This window comes from Galeopterus variegatus, unplaced genomic scaffold (assembly GCF_000696425.1).
Source record: "Galeopterus variegatus unplaced genomic scaffold, G_variegatus-3.0.2 Scaffold8560, whole genome shotgun sequence".
Classification (NCBI taxonomy): domain Eukaryota; kingdom Metazoa; phylum Chordata; class Mammalia; order Dermoptera; family Cynocephalidae; genus Galeopterus; species Galeopterus variegatus.
Window position 1 is genome coordinate 44,014 of NW_007734671.1, and position 17,122 is coordinate 61,135.

At 53.3% G+C, this 17,122-nt stretch overlaps 1 protein-coding gene across 3 annotated transcripts in view; it reads right to left on the reverse strand.

The window, feature by feature from the left end:
* The window catches only part of TSPAN14 (tetraspanin 14), a 32,877-nt gene that overhangs the window by 2,346 nt on the left and 13,409 nt on the right, over positions 1-17,122 (reverse strand). For 2 of the 3 annotated variants that reach the window (XM_008592979.1, XM_008592980.1), the window contains exons 2-8: positions 10,988-11,038; positions 9,185-9,279; positions 8,827-8,878; positions 7,069-7,239; positions 4,988-5,113; positions 3,670-3,714; positions 1,322-1,441 (exon numbers count right to left, since the gene is read on the reverse strand). In XM_008592979.1, coding sequence (XP_008591201.1) covers positions 1,322-1,441; positions 3,670-3,714; positions 4,988-5,113; positions 7,069-7,239; positions 8,827-8,878; positions 9,185-9,279; positions 10,988-11,038 — 660 coding nt within the window. Of the gene's footprint in view, positions 1-1,321; positions 1,442-3,669; positions 3,715-4,987; positions 5,114-7,068; positions 7,240-8,826; positions 8,974-9,184; positions 9,280-10,987; positions 11,039-17,122 lie in introns of all 3 variants that reach the window. The other variant, XM_008592981.1, reaches the window with a different exon arrangement.

A 17,122-nucleotide genomic window follows, 5' to 3' on the forward strand; every position in this document is an offset into this window, starting at 1 on the left:
TGTGCTTTACAAGTAAATTTTTCCTTTCCTTTTCTAGATGCTTCCATCTCTCAGTCTTCCTTTGAAGGAAGAAGGTGGGTGTGGGTGGCTGGCGGCCCCCTTCTTCAAGGCTAGGTCGGAGTCAAGCATTTTCTAAATGGTGTTTTCCACATAAGAATGGCATCAGCTGAGCCGGCCCGGTGGCGCACTGGAGAGTGCGCCGCTTGGGAGCGCGGCGGCGCTCCCGCCAAGGGTTCGGATCCCATGTGGAGACCGGTTCCCGCTCACTGGCTGAGTGTGGTGCGGGCGCAACACCGAGGGTTGCGATCCCGTTACCGGTCAGTAAAAAAAGACAAAAAGGAAAAAAAAAAAAAAAAAGAATGGCATCAGCTGGGCCGGCCCGGTGGCGCACTGGAGAGTGCGCCGCTTGGGAGCGCGGCGGCGCTCCCGCCAAGGGTTCGGATCCCATGTGGAGACCGGTTCCCGCTCACTGGCTGAGTGTGGTGCGGGCGCAACACCGAGGGTTGCGATCCCGTTACCAGTCAGTAAAAAAAGACAAAAAGGAAAAAAAAAAAAAAAGAATGGCATCAGCTGTCCTAGAAGCTTCTCTTCACAGCCCTGGGCAGCACTGGAAACTCCTGGTTTCTCTGATATCACTATATTCTTGACTTTTTCTGCCAGTTCTCCTCCTGGCAGACAACCGGCCAGCCTGTTCACCCCAGACCGCACTGCCCCCTCGGCCACCGACATCCTTCCTTATGCGAAAAATGGTTCACCTCAACAGGGGAAAGGAAGCCACAACAGGCAGTGGGCCGCAGAGGGTCTGGTGTGGATAGGGAGGAAGAGGCCCCGGGGTGACCACACATCCTTGGTCTCAGGCCATCTTCAAGCCCCAGCTAAGAGCATTGCCCCCCACTCTGTAGCTCTTGATGTCTCCCTAAAACCTCCCCTCCCTCTGGCCAGCAGGCAGGGACCCCAAAGCAGATAACAGCCCATCCAGAGTACACTCCGAGCCCAACCTCCAGAGAGGACTGCTGATAGGACCCGTACAGGGACACAATCCCCTCCCAGCCTGCCCCCATCTAGAGGGCCTCCCTTCAGGTAGCACGCCATGAGAGAGGATCTTCAGCCTGTCCTGGGCCCAGGACACACAGTACTGATGGGAGCCACCATGCTCCTGGCTGACTTGTACCACTCAGCCTTGGATATCCCACTGGATTTCTTTCTTCTGTCGGGTTAATACCATGCCCACGCTGGACAAGCATTCTATGTCAAGGGCCTACCTTCCTCAAATGAACAAAGGCCACCTGCAGAGGTGTTCCTGTGGGCTCCTGCACCATACCTGTAACAAGGAGATGGCGATGAAGACGCCAGCCACGATGTAAATGTTCCGCGGGAGCCAGCCCTCCAGTGCTTGGATGCAGCCTTTTGTGAAGATGGACTCATCCCACTTGCTCTTCAGCTGCAGGGAAACACCACAGGGGCCTGAGCCTGCAGCACACACGATGTCCCCACCCTGGGCTCCTAGAGAGCTCCAGCGGGGACAGAAAAAAGTGCAATGGAAATGAGGGATCTGGATCCGGGAGGTGGGCGCCAAGGATGACAGTGGTCTCCAGGAGTAACATCTACTTTTCTCAGTCTCTGCCCCTTGCTGGGCAGAAATTTACTGCCACTGCGATGACCTGCCCAACCAAAGGCTCCCTGGCTGTGATCTTTAACCCACTGCTGTTTGGGCCTCCAGAGATTCAAAGATCAATTCGGTCAGCACACCCAACAAAGCCCACATCTGGAGCAAGGGGAGGGGCTGGAGGAGGAGGATGTGCCTTTACAGGGAGAGGAAATGGGAGAAGGGGATTCAGTCTTCTGAGTCGCAGCAGTTAGCAGGAGAAGGAGGAGACAGTGGCTTCTCAGAGTGTGTACACCACAGGTAAGACTGGATCCCAGAGACAGGGCCAGCAGGTCATGGTCACCAGCCAACCGGCTCCCTCCAATGCCAATCCCCAGAGGAGAATCAGAGGATGGGGATCCTGTCCCAGCACCACCCCACCCTGACCCCCACACACAAGCAGCCCCAGCTCCCCTCCCCTATCAGCCTCCTCCGTGGTAACACTGATGGAATATTAACACACTTTCAATGGTGTTATGGGCTGAATTGTGACCCCCCCCCCAATTCATATGTTGAAATCCTAACCTCTAGGACCTCAGAATGTGACAGTATTTGGAAATCGGCTCTTTGCAGAGGTAATTGAGCTGAAATGAGGTTATTAGGGTGGGCCCTAATCGAATATGATGGGTGTCCTTATAGAAGAGGTTAGGGCACCAACAGGCACAGAGAAGGACACCATCTACAAACCAGGAGAGAAGCCTGGAGTAGACCCTTCCTCAGAGCCCGCACAAGGAACCAACACCGTGACCTTGGACTTCAGGCCTCCACAACTGTAAGGCAACAAATTTCTGTTGTTTAAGCTGCCTGGACTGTGATATTTTGTTCCGGCAGCCTGAAGCTGCCCTTAACTTTCCTGGTTATAAATATGGCAATGAAATTCATAATTGAGGAAGCTAATGTTGATATATGTCCTTGTCTTAGTCCATTCAGGATGTTATAACAAGGTCCCACAAAGTGGGTGGCTTATAAACAGAAGAAATGTATTGCTCACAGATCTGAAGGCTGAAAAGTGCAAGATCTCGGCACCGGCAGGTGTGGTGCCTGGTGAAGCCCCCCACACACACCCTTTCACTGACAGTGCTTTCTCACTGTGATCTCACATAGTAAAAGGAGTGAATAACCTCTCTGGGACCTCTTTTATAAAGGCACTGATGCCATATGTGAGGGCTCTGCCCTCATGACCTAATCACTTCCCAAAGGCCCCATCTTCAAAACCCATCACATTGGGGATGAGTTTTCAACATACAAATTTGGGGGGGAGCACAAATATTCAGTCTATAGCAACCCATCTTGTGAAATGAAGGTCACTGAAGGACTCTGAGTTCCCCAAGCTGTAGGTGCACACTCCTAGTGTCGCTGGCTAACAGGAGAGTCTCTGTGGATTCCCTGAGACCCCTCCCTTTCAGAACAGCAGTCATTCATATCATGAAAGGCCACCAAAGCAAGGATTGGGGTGGGAGTGAGGGGCTATGTCTGCATCTTTGGGGTGGCATCTTGTCTCTCTCCATATCCAAGAGCACATTCCCTGCCACCTAAAGGGAGTCCTGCAGGACTGAGCCCTGCCCCTGCGCTGAGGCCAGCCTCCCCCCTTCCCACCACTGCCTCTACATGGAGGCTGGATCAAGCCACACACTCCTTCAACTTTAACCTGAACCCCTTTATAACAGACACCTTCTGGGGCTTCAAGGAGCCTTTTAAAAATGCAGTCTTTGTTCCCCCAAACTTCCATCCCACTTCTTTAATGCAGCAGCTGCTAGGTTTGAGGACTGTAGTTCCCAGGGCGTGAAATCCCTACCCAACACTTCTTGTGAGTCTTGCCATCAGCACAGGAAGCAAGCGTGTGTGGCACCGCACCCCTGCTCAGCGTGCTCCCAGCTTGCATCACACCTGTGAGCTTAATCTTCACTAGTTTTCCCACTCCAATTTGTACTTGTGCTAAATCAGGAAATTGGACCATAGGAAATAAAGCCTAAGTAACTGTTAACCTAAAAGACTCTTGAAGTTGGACACACTGGGGCTCTCACCTGAATCCTGACATCATATCCACACTGTGTGTTGACAACTTTTTGCTGTAAGAAAAGCAGAAAAATTAAGTCACCTTTGTTCTCTTGAGAGGCTGGTGGTAGGAGGCTCTAGAAAAGTCACAACCAAACAGCAGCAAACACTTGTGCAAATTCCATTATAGCTCACATCCTTCAGTCATGCTGCCAACAAAGCTCTCAGGGTAGGACAAGAATTGGCAAACTTTTTCTGTGAAGGGCCAGCTAGTAAATATTTCAGACCCAGTCTCTAGAGCAACTATTCAACTCTGCTTCTGTAGCATGAGAGCAAACATCGACAAAACACATATGCAAATGAATGGGCATTGCTATATTTCACGAAAACTTTATCAACACTGAAGTTTGAATTTCACATCATTTTCATGAGTCACAAAATATTCTCCTTCTTTTGATTTACTTTCAACCATTTAAAAATAGCTGAAAGCATCCTTGGCTTACAGGTCATACAAAAACAGCAGGCCAGACTTGGTCCCTAGGCCATGGTTTGCCAATCCCTGTGCTGGGAGGTAAAAGCTAATACTTGCTAAAAGCAACATTTCCTAGACTGGTATATTTCACACTCACGGTGGAGCCCTCAGACCCCAGCTGTGCAACTTTGGCACATCTGGGCCTTTCCTGGGCTGGGGAACTTGCCCGTATAAGAGAGGAGATGCTCTGCCTTCTCAGAGCCCTGTGACCCAGTACCAGGTATCACATAACTGCAGGGACAGCTTGCAAAGAGCCCAGCTCTGCTCAGGCGCAGTGCCCAGGCAAAATTCAGAGTTCCTTTACAGGTCACCCCAAGAGCCCAGTTTCTGGAACCCAAGGACCTGGGCCCTGGACTGAGAATAAAAACAGGTGAAGAAGAAAGAACAGAAAATAAGTCTCTACCACCGAGACACTGTCCCCCAGACAGTGACTTGTTCCTCCACAGCCCATGGGTTTCTGAGTACTGCACTTTCTCCAGAGAAAGGCAGACCAGGGCTCATTACATTCACAGCATCTTGTCCAGCCACCCTGAGTGAAAGCCCCTCAAGGCAGGGATAATACTGATTTTCTCCTGCTTCACCCAGAACACTTGGGCCAGGGTGAGCCATGCAAGAATGTTCCTAGAATTAAAGAATGTTCCTAGAATTTACAGGTATCGGATTTCAGAGCTGCAAGAGCGTTGGGCTGGGGCAGGGTACTGCACTCCTTCGGTATGCCAGAGAGAGAAGCAGCCCAGAGCACTCAGGGAGTCCCAGGAACTGCTGGGCTTCAGGAGGGACACGCGCTCCACATGCCCAGGTACGGGAAGACTCACAGCAGGGTCTGGTACGCAGCAGGAGAAGGGCACCCCACACTTCTCACGGCTGTAGCTGGCACCGCTGCAGTTGAAGTAGACATTGAGGTCCCAGTCTTCAGGGCCATATGCCCCACAGCACTGGTTCTGTAATCACAAAAGCTGAGAACAGTTAGGGGCTCCAGGCTAGGGCCATGGCCACCCAGCTTAGAGTGTCAGTCTTGGTAATGCTGGGATGAGTGTGCCCCGATCTGCTCTACAGAGAAACTGAGGCCCATGCCGCTACCTCCCACATGCACAGAGGTGCTAGAAGATGTCACGTAGGTAGCCCTGTAAGAAGTAATGGGGCCATGACACCTCCTTGGTCTAACACACAGGGCTGGCTCAGTGGTGCCCCCTGGCCTTGGCCCAGGGCACTGTGTGCTCAGCTCCAGATCCTCCTTAGCCTGCAGCTTTCCCTTCCTTCCCCTCCTCACAAGCCCTCAGCTGGCTTTTCCTCTTCTGTGAGGTCCCCCTGCACCTCTGATGTAGTCCCCTACTCCACCCAAGAGAACACTTCGTGGGCAGGGAGTCCCCCTCCCTGAGAAACTTCCAAGCTGGCCCTAGTTGCCTTTCTGCCTCTTTACAAAAAACAGCTGCTGGATGTTTATGCCCAAGCAAAGAGTTACGACTGGGGTGAACAGCAACACAATCGAAGCTCAGCCCCCACCTAGGGTCTCTGCCCTCCCCTCACCACTATCTGATGTAGCTGCAAAGAAAATCCTCATTTGTCTAAAAAGACTGTAAAACCAATTACACTGAAAGCATCCTTGTGAAGTTAAGGACATCTCCACCTGAGAGCAGAATTTGCTTCCACACTTGCCCTCACAGCGACACGGTTGTGGCAATAATCACAGCGGATGACAACTGGGGTTTCAGACTTTTTTTTTTTTTTTCACTTCTAAGGTAAAACACCATCTCCCCTCAGCCCCACCCCTTCATTGTTACCCCAGGAAGCTCCATAATATACTGGATTCCTCTAGGAAGTTTTATTTTTAAAAAGAAAAGAAGGAGATGGAGAAAACTACAATGTCTTTAAGGCGATGCAGGGAGGAGCCACCCCAGCATGCTGAAACCAGAAAGCCCAAGTCTATGAGAAAATGAAAACGGACAGAGAACTGTGGCAGAACAGAAAAGGAATAGAGAGGGACATCGGACTTGGTGACTAGGATTTGGTGACTTTCACAGACTAATGCAGGTCAATAATAACAATACTGGAAGGATCTTTGGTCGCATAAATGGATTTTGCTGGATCCCACGATACATGAAATAAGGGTAAACAAGTTTTGGTTAATAATGAGAGTGAATCATAGTTATTTTTAATGCTCTCTAATCTATTTTCTTCTCAGAACCGATCCATACAAAAAGTTCTGGAGGAAGCTGGGCTCTCTGGCAGTGCACAGATCAAACGAGAGCCTTGCACGGGCCGCTGTGCCAGGGAGTGGGTTCCTCCCAGGGGGGTGAGAAGGCTGCGGTCCAAGCCTCCAGGTGCAGCTGCACACGACGGGGGACGGGGACCAGATGGAGTAAAGGCCACAGCCTGGAACTGCTTGGAAAAGCCCCAGGGACATATTCTGGGAGGGGAGGTTACATTCCTCTTCTTCTAAGGAAGTTTCCTCCAGGCAGCTCTGCCTTCTCAAACAGGAAGGGGAAAAGGTCCCAGGGAGGAAGGGGACAGGAATAGTCTCAGGCAATGAGTCACAGGCCTGTGGGGAGAAGTTCTGCCCAAAGGTCCCAGAGAAGACTGTGTGCCTATTGGGCAGAGTTGGAGAGATCTAGGCTCAAAGGGGGAGGGGAGTACTGGGCCCCTGGGGGGTGGTGGCCACCAGTGTTGCTAGACTGGCCTGCCCAATCCAAATGGGGGAGGTCACACAGAGAGAGAGCCTGGATGGCGAGGCAACCATGAGCAGGCCAAGCTGAAATGACTACAGGCAGAGGTGGCATGTTCTGTGGCCTCCCTGCCGCTTTGTGTCCCCCACTAGCCTCGGCTTTGGAGCGTCACAGACAGACTAAAGGCAGGAGAGCACGTGCTCTACCAGGGAGCCCGCCGGGGCAGTGCTTACGGCTTTCTGAAGGGAGTCGATGAGGTTCTGCAGGTCAATATCGTCCCGGTAGGATCTGATGTTACTCTCAAAGAACTCCCGGAACCGGTCCCGTACCCAGTCCTGGAACAGGAAAGCCAGCACGGCCACGGCCAGCTCCAGGAAGAAAATGAGCACGATGGCACCGCAGAACTAGAAAGGGACGAGGACGGGAGCGGCGTCAGCACACAGCAGCCCAGCTCAGCCACACACGCAGCGTCTGACCCGGAATCGCTGCTTGCTACAGAGCAGGGGCTGCCCAGGAGTCTCGCATCATTAGCTGGGTGACTGGGACTTCGCCGCATCTGTAAGATGGGGATCTTCATCCCCACCCACATCACTACATTGTCGGTAACAGCCAAACAAGTGAAAAAGTGTGAGAAAACTCCAAGCCAACGCATCAATCATTTCCGATGAAGGGGCTCTCCTCCCTGGACAAGAAGGAAACCCTATCACAGGAAGGAGTGGCTGTCCTACCCTACCAGGCTGTCAGCTCCTTTAGGACACAGCCTGAGCCCTGGACATGACCTGACCACTCTCCATGCACACATGACCATCCAAATTCCTAGAAATCTAATCTGTCACCCGCACTTTAGGGGATGAGGAAACTGACGCTCACTCAGGTACATAGTTTGCCTGAGGTCACATAGCTCATTCAGGACATGTGAGTTCTCTGGCAGGGTTCTTTACAACTTCAGAGGTGCCAGTGTTATCAATACCCATTCTATATGAGTATATGATAGTCAGATGCATAAAGACCTCTCCAGAAGTACCATTGCCCCTGGCCACAAACAGTGGTGACATTCTGCAAGGGCCCACTGCAGCCACAGGTCCACACCCCCTCCCATCCAGGCAGACTCCCCGCCTGCAGGGTTTGTGTTCTGACAGCCATTATCTTTGGCCATACAGGTCAATAAGCAGCTTTTCTACAACTGACAAATTTGGAAGAGTCTTTCAAAGACAGACAGACGAGAAACACACACATACACACACATACAACATGCATACACACAAGGCCCTCCAAAATGTAACCTCTGTTCACGTAGAAGAAAGATGCTAAGCATAATACTGTTTAAGAGGAAAAAAGTTAGAAAACGTACGTGTGCTTTGCTTCTTAAATTAAGTCTAGGAAAGAGAAAGCTTGATCTAATAAAATTCAACAAATAATATACTGCAAAAAATGATAATGTGTTTTCCCCACTAGGTGCTATTTAATTTTAACTGAAAGCATTTAAAAATGAACTTGTATCTAAATATAAAACTAAACTCTTAGTTACTTGTAGTTCTGCCAGGAAATTAAGGATTCTGCATTGCACATCAACAGATTCGCACACCCTAGAGGAGGGAAATGATTTCTTAACGTTACCGACAGCATCTTTTGATCTTAGCCAGGAAGGGGAAAGGTGTGGAGCAAACGAACAATTCTTTTAGAGCTTCTGAGGGAAGATAAAAGCAAAGGGGGGGTGAAGCAACTGACTTCTCCCACCAGGGGCTGAAACCAGAGGGTCCAACTTCTCCCGGGGTGAGGAGCCAGCGCATCTACAATTTTTTCCCTGAAATCTTACCATTCAGTGGGGCAGCAGGGAGGGTACAGAGGGCTGCCTCCTGCTTCCACTGCCGGGTCTGGGGGAGGCTTATAATAACTGTTACCTGCTCTGGCCAGATAACATATAAGCCTGCCCAGCAAAGCCCCTACCCCTACCCCCATCCCGCCCCACCCCCACCCCTGTGGCCACTCACAAAGTTCAGCAGGCAGATGTTCTCCCGCAGGGCCCCCACACAGCCGGCGAACCCCAGCGTGAACATCACCACACCCACAATCAGGACCAGCACCACGGGGTCGATTCCGTGCATCCGCGTCACCTTGGTGAGGTCAGACAGCACACCCTGTAAGAGGCAGAGAAAGTGGGGCAGTACCGGCCTCAAAGGGGAATCTAGGGTGCCCTGGGCGGCTGGGCTATGTCCAGAACTCAGGATAGAGACCTGCCTTCCCAGGCTCAGTCCTCTCATTAAAATCCAGGCCAGAGTCTGACCCCTGCTTACCCCGTGAAAGGCCCCTCTGCCCAGCAGATCCTTGCCCACCTCAGCCCCGGCGAACCCCAGTGTGAACATCACCACGCCCACAATCAGGACCAGCACCACGGGGTCGATTCCGTGCATCCGCGTCACCTTGGTGAGGTCAGACAGCACACCCTGTAAGAGGCAGAGAAAGTGGGGCAGTACCGGCCTCAAAGGGGAATCTAGGGTGCCCTGGGCGGCTGGGCTATGTCCAGAACTCAGGATAGAGACCTGCCTTCCCAGGCTCAGTCCTCTCATTAAAATCCAGGCCAGAGTCTGACCCCTGCTTACCCCGTGAAAGGCCCCTCTGCCCAGCAGATCCTTGCCCACCTCAGCCCCAGGGACCCTTACATGAAGCATTCCTGGTCTCCACCTAGGCTGTGAGTTCACCGTAGGCACACCCCAGGCTTCTTTTGTAGCCTGCTTCTGCCTGTGGTGAAAGGGGGCCCTGTGGTGCATGGTTAAACTGGCCCCCTGGATGGCTGACTTTGTACCCAACTTTGCACCCAATTAATGGAGAACCCCACCATCCTGAGATGAAAGCCTCCATATGAACACTATCATGGAAAACACACCCACAGCGGGCAGTTGTGGGTGGAAGGCAACGCTGTCCATAGAACCTTCTGTGATGATGACGGACAGATTCTACGTCTTCACTCTCCGAAGTGGTGGACACTGGCCACACGCACTGGTGAGCACGTGAAATGTTGGGCACTGAAGAACTGAATTTTAATTTGTATTTAACTTCAATTAATTTAAACATAAATACAGACAGGCACATGTGGCTAGTGGCAACCACAATGGACACAGCAGTTCTATGGGAGTGAAAGGAGGAAGGAAAAAGAGCAGCCAGCCCAGAGGCCCAGTCCAGGCTGCCAGGGAAGCCGCGCCAACCTCGGCTGCAGTCCCGGAGGCGGCCACACGGTGGCGCTGTGAGTTACGGATTGCACAAGCTTCCACATCACTAGCAAAGGGACACTGCTCCGCAGCTCTTGTCCTTTAGGGGTTCACAGGCCACCTTGAAGGTCCCCACCTAAAGGCAGGCCTTATACTGTTCCTAAGGCCATGGCAGGAAAGCCCATGTACCTAAGTGTTCCTGCCTCCTTCTGGAAGCAAAGAGAGGTTCCACCAAAGGAACAGAGGGCCCTGGGCCTGAGGCTCTTGAAGGAAGCTTTAGTCCCCACTGTTCCCCACCTGGTCTGCTCCCTCCTGCTCTTCTCCTCCTCCCTCCCTGGCCCTGTGCCCTTTTTAGCCCTTGCTGCCTCCCCAGCAACCACCCCCCAACAGGGCAAAAGGCAGGACACCACAGCTCCACCCTGGCCACATCCGGTCTGTTCCCTTCCTGGAGCTCCAACTGCCCCCTTGTCCTTCGAGACAGTAAAGGCCTGGTCTCCCCTCCTCGCCTCTCCTCCACAGGCTGGACCTGCCCCTGCCCCACGGAGCACCCAGTGGGCACATAACCAGCCCTGCTCCCAGGGGTTCTTTCTGTGGGTGAGGATACGAGATTCAGGAATAAATATGACTGTGTTCAGGAGCCTGCTCACTTGCTCCCAGGGACACAAACGGGATTAAGAAGGTATCCCTGGAACAGCAGAGAAGGCTCTCCAAACTCACAGAGCCCAGAAGCCACCTGGCCCAGCCTTGGCCTCCAGCAGCACACCCTACCATGGGGAAGCAGAGCCAGGCCGCAGCACCTGGTTCTGTGAAGATTAATGACTACAGACCCTCACGTCACACAAGAAAAGCTTGTTGTCAGGGAACAACTGGACGAGGGGACAACTAAAGTCAAATGAATGTGATTTGGGCTGTCTGATGTTCAGGGTCCTGGTGACAGTACACCTACCTTTTCGCTCCATGCCCACAGCCCAACTCCAAGGAAGACAGCTCCAGCCAACTAAGCAGAAGCAGGGGAGAGAGAAAGAAGAAAATTAGGTCAGTGACCAGCGCCATGAACATGCTTCATACAGCAAAGTCCACACTGTTAGGGGATGCTCCTGGCCCATGCCCAAGGCGGACCTTGGCCTCTGCAGATGACAGGGGCTCTCTGCCCCACAGCAAAGGGACGTTGAGGCTCTGCAGATAACTTCCTCGGATGTTTAGACAAACTCCTTCAACCCCAGATGGCCCCATGCCCCAGAGAGTAGAATAGAGATTTCAGAGCAGATGATGGAGTCAGAGACAACAGGCAGCACCCTGTTTCTTCCCCATTCTGCAGCCCACCCACCCCCCAACTCATTTTAATGCACTATCTGGTGTATAAGAAGATATCACCCCCTTGTGAGGGCTGCCCCGGGTGCCTTTGGAGGCTCAGTACAGGAGAGCTCTGCATAGGACTGGGCACCACTGCAGGCTGAGGGCATGGGGGAGCAGAGCCCAGCACCACTGTCAGGCCTCCAGCCCTGAAGACAGACTCCAAGTACAGACAAGCAAGACCAGGCCATTTGCTGGCCAGGGCTGAGCCTCCTCCCCTTGGCACCTATACATGCACACTCAGGAAATGCTGAGTTATTATCTACTGAATTGAAATAGGCCTCCGCTAAGCAAAGAGGGCACCCCAGAAGAGAAGAACCCCGCAACCCCTACCTCTCACCTACAGGAACCCCCTGGGGCTAAACTATCCCATGTGCACCACAACAGAGAGCGGACCACCCAAATCCATCACACACATTCCTTAACCAGGAGGATTTTTCCATATAAAACGAAACACATCATGGTCTCTGCCAATAAAGCCGCCTCCTATTTTTCTGTGTAACTACTTTACACCATGCTGGCATTTAGCTGCCATTTATCAGTACCTCATAATAAATAACAGGGCTAGATTTCTCTATGACTATCAACTTTCCAAAGTGCATTCTCAAGCTTTAAGCCTTTTCTGCCCATTTTATTCAATACTAGCCCCATGTGGCTGGAGCAGGAAGGAAAGTCCTTTTCAAGAAAGCCCCAGGAGGTCTCAACATCATTTAGATCACAGATCACTTTCGGAAAATGCACAGGAGCCCAACATTTTGTATGGAATTTCAGAGGGTTCACAGCTTCCCACTGCTGGCACCCAGAGTGGTCTGTGAATACCAAGTGAAGAAGCCCTGCCAAAACCAGATCCCTCCATTTTACAAAGCAGAACATGGTGGACCAGAGTGGTCCAAGACCAAAATGCCAGGCAGTGGGGAGAAGGGCCCAGACCCCAAGTCTCAGTTTATTCACTCATTGGTTCAACAAATATTCCTTGAGTATATCCTGAGTGCCAGGTACTCTCCTGAGCACTGGATACAGCCTGAGCCAAGCAGACAACATCTCCTGGGCTGCTGGTGCTCGCGCTTCTGGGGGCTTATCCTTGATCTTTTCTACCATACACACCGATTTCCTGCTTTTCAGTTCTGCTGAATTAACTTCATGATAAGGTCTCTGTTTTTTTTGGCAGGGTGCATGACCACTTGCCTTCCCTCCCCAAGTGTCACACTGGCATGGGGAGCAGGACCGAAGGGGATGGTCACCACCCTCTGAATCCTGTAGGCTTTCATCCCCCCCACTCAAGGCCCCAGTGGCTCACTCCCCTCTTCCTTCAACCACAGTTCTCCGACACACTCAGCTTCAGGGATACCAAGCACATGCTCATGACTGTCCTCCTCCTCCCCTGTCAGACCCCCCTAAATGCCGGTGAACCTCTTCACTCAGTCCTGGACCCTTTGCCATCCCCTGAGCCCTCTGGATGAAATCAGAATTCATGTGGCTTTAAATACTACCTGTGCACTGCTGACTCACAAAAGTCAAATACCCTAATGTCTCCTTGACTTGCTCAGCTAAGTTACCTGATATTTTCATCTTAACGTGCCCCAAATGGAGACTTGGTCTCCCAACCTCTTCCCCCTCTCATTAAACGGCACCACCGTCCACCCACTCACGTGTTTGAGAGAGAAAACCCAGACCTCATGCTCCGTGCCTCTCCTTCCCCCTTTCCCACATTAAGCCACCAGGACCCTCTGTTGGTTCTACCTTCAACATACACAGTCCATTCGACCAGTGTTCGTCCTGACTTTCTGCCCCCATCTGTCCCCACTTGCTTGCTCAGCTCTGGAACCTGCAGGGGCCTCCTCGCAGATCCCCAATCAACTAGACTGATCCTTTAAACACAGAGCAGTTCATTCCCCTCCTCAAAACTCTCCAGCGTCTTCTCTTCACTACATAGCTAAAACTCAGCCTCTTTCCATGGCCCATCAGGACTTAGGCAGCTTCTGCTCACATCTCCAGCATCACCTCCTACCCAGCTCCCCAGGCTACCACGACATTCTTACTGTGTCTTGAACTCACCAAACTCATCCCTGCCTCAGAGCCGTGACACTGTTCCCTTGGCCTGGAATGTTCTTCCTCCATATCCATTTCAGACCTTCATTCCGATCTTCTCATATTTCACCTGCTCAGAGACACCTGCTTTTCCCATCCTAGGGGGAATGACCCCCTGCTCATCACGCATGGCCTCCTTCTGTTTCATTTTCTTCACTGATCTTAGACCACATGGGCTGTTTGCCTATCTGTTGTCTGTTTTGTTCCGGGATATGTCCCAGCCACTTGAAGAAGGACTGGGCACATAACAGGTGCACAGCAGGCACATGTAAGTGACAACAAAACCCAAAGATCAGAGCAGACTTCACCTGTGGTCCTTCTAGCTCTCCTCCCAGGCACATGTCTGGGCATAACTCAATCCAAAGTCAGAACAGCAAACAAGGGCCAAGTCCCACACGGGGGCATCAGCCTAGGATCAGAGTAGAACGGGACCTGCAGGCTGCTCCATCCCCCATCCACTGTTCCCAACAGACATTCTGGCTCCTGTCTGACCACTTTCCATGACACTCCACACACCCCACGGCGCCATGTGGGACAGGTGAGACAACCCATCCTTGAAAACATTCAACCAAACCACCAACTGGAGCTCTCCTCTCACCTCCCCACTGCACGTCCCACTTCACCCCTCTCTCTCCTCCCCACTGCACCTCGCAGTTCACCTCTCTGTCTCATCCCCACTGCACCTCGCAGTTCCCCTCTCTCCCCTCCCCACTGCACCTCGCAGTTCCCCTCTCTGTCTCCTCCTCACTACGCCTGGCAGTTCCCCTCTCTGTCTCCTCCTCACTGCGCCTCGCAGTTCCCCTCTCTCTCCTCCTCACTGCGCCTCCAAGTTCCTCTCTCCCCTCCCCATTGCACCTCGCAGTTCCCCTCTCTGTCTCCTCCCCACTGCGCCTCGCAGTTCCCCTCTGTCTCCTCCTCACTGCACCTCGCAGTTCACCTCTCTGTCTCCTCCCCACTGCATCTCGCAGTTCACCTCTCTCTCTCCTCCCCACTGCGCCTCGCAGTTCCCCCCTCTCTCTCCTCCCCACTGCGCCTCGCAGTTCCCCTCTCTCTCCTCCTCACTGCACNGCACCTCGCAGTTCCCCTCTCTGTCTCCTCCTCACTGCACCTCGCAGTTCCCCTCTCTCTCCTCTCCACTGCGCCTCGCAGTTCCCCTCTCTCTCCTCCCCACTGCGCCTCGCCTCGCAGTTCACCTCTCTCTCCTCCCCACTGCGCCTCGCAGTTCACCTCTCTGTCTCCTCCTCACTGCACCTCGCAGTTCCCCTCTCTGTCTCCTCCTCACTGCGCCTCGCAGTTCACCTCTCTGTCTCCTCCCCACTGCACCTCGCAGTTCCCCTCTCTCTCCTCCTCCCCACTGTGCCTCGCAGTTCCCCTCTCTCTCCTCCTCCCCACTGTGCCTCGCAGTTCCCCTCTCTCTCACCGTGTCTTCTAAGTCTGTCTTTTCCCACATTACAACCAACCTCATCTCCACATACATTTCTACACTTCAGTGATCCATTCTGAGGTGCTGTTTTAATTTTTCCACTAGATGACTCCAGTGGATTGAATTGTGTCTCCCAAAGTACATGTGTTATAAATTTAATCCCCGCTGTGACTGTCAGGTGGCTGGGAAATCCTTTCACGGTAAAATTGAAAGGTGGGCCTTGAAGAGATGATGAGATTGTGAGGACCGTACTCTAGTAAATGGATCAATAAGTGGAGAGTGGCCGTGGGCGTGGTTCTGATGGCTTTAAAAGGAGAGCCTGTGAGAAGCTCTTTCTCTCCTGCTCCACCATCCCCATGTGATATCCTTAGTTGCTGAACAGAGTCACCAACAAGAACAAGGCCCTCACTAGATATGTTCCCTGGGCTGGCCAGGTAGCTCCACTGGTTAGAGCACAGCTTTATAACCCCAAGGTCAGGGGTTCAGATCCTTCCTACCTCCCCCACCAAAAAATAAAACAATACTAAGAAAAAAAAAAAACCNCACTGCACCTCGCAGTTCCCCTCTCTGTCTCCTCCTCACTGCACCTCGCAGTTCCCCTCTCTGTCTCCTCCTCACTGCGCCTCGCAGTTCCCCTCTCTGTCTCCTCCTCACTGCACCTCGCAGTTCCCCTCTCTGTCTCCTCCTCACTGCGCCTCGCAGTTCCCCTCTCTGTCTCCTCCTCACTGCGCCTCCAAGTTCCTCTCTCTCCCCTCCCCATTGCACCTCGCAGTTCCCCTCTCTGTCTCATCCTCACTGCACCTCGCAGTTCACCTCTCTCTCTCCTCCCCACTGCGCCTCGCAGTTCCCCTCTCTGTCTCCTCCTCACTGCACCTCGCAGTTCACCTCTCTCTCTCCTCCCCACTGCGCCTCGCAGTTCCCCTCTCTGTCTCCTCCTCACTGCACCTCGCAGTTCACCTCTCTGTCTCATCCTCACTGCGCCTCGCAGTTCCCCTCTCTCTCCTCCTCTCTGCGCCTCGCAGTTCCCCTCTCTGTCTCCTCCTCACTGCACCTCGCAGTTCCCCTCTCTGTCTCCTCCCCACTGCACCTCGCAGTTCCCCTCTCTCCCCTCCCCATTGCACCTCGGAGTTCCCCTCTCTGTCTCCTCCTCACTGCGCCTCGCAGTTCCCCTCTCTCCCCTCCCCACTGCGCCTCGCAGTTCCCCTCTCTGTCTCCTCCTCACTGCACCTCGCAGTTCCCCTCTCTGTCTCCTCCTCACTGCACCTCGCAGTTCACCTCTCTATCACCTCCTCACTGCGCCTTGCAGTTCCCCTCTCTGTCTCCTCCACACTGCGCCTCGCAGTTCCCCTCTCTGTCTCCTCCCCACTGCGCCTCGCAGTTCCCCTCTGTCTCCTCCTCACTGCACCTCGCTTCCCCTCTCTCTCTCCTCCCCACTGCGCCTCGCAGTTCCCCTCTCTCTCCTCCTCACTGCGCCTCACAGTTCACCTCTCTATCACCTCCTCACTGCGCCTCGCAGTTCCCCTCTCTGTCTCCTCCACACTGCGCCTAGCAGTTCCCCTCTCTGTCTCCTCCTCACTGCGCCTCGCAGTTCACCTCTCTCTCCTCCTCACTGCGCCTCGCAGTTCCCCTCTCTCTACTCCTCACTGCACCTCGCAGTTCCCCTCTGTCTCCTCCTCACTGCGCCTCGCAGTTCACCTCTCTGTCTCCTCCCCACTGAGTCTTGCAGTTCACCTCTCAGTCTCTTCCTCACTGCGCCTCGCAGTTCCCCTCTGTCTCCTCCTCACTGTGCCTCGCAGTTCCCCTCTCTCTCTCCTCCCCACTGTGCCTCGCAGTTCCCCTCTGTCTCCTCCTCACTGCACCTCGCAGTTCCCCTCTCTCTCTCCTCCTCACTGCGCCTCGCAGTTCCCCTCTCTCTCTCCTCCTCACTGCACCTCGCAGTTCCCCTCTCTCTCTCCTCCTCACTGCACCTCGCAGTTCCCCTCTCTCTCTCCTCCTCACTGCACCTCGCAGTTCCCCTCTCTCTCTCCTCCTCACTGCACCTCGCAGTTCCCCTCTCTCTCTCCTCCTCACTGCACCTCGCAGTTCCCCTCTCTCTCTCCTCCTCACTGCACCTCGCAGTTCCCCTCTCTCTCTCCTCCTCACTGCACCTCGCAGTTCCCCTCTCTCTCTCCTCCTCACTGCACCTCGCAGTTCCCCTCTCTCTCTCCTCCTCACTGC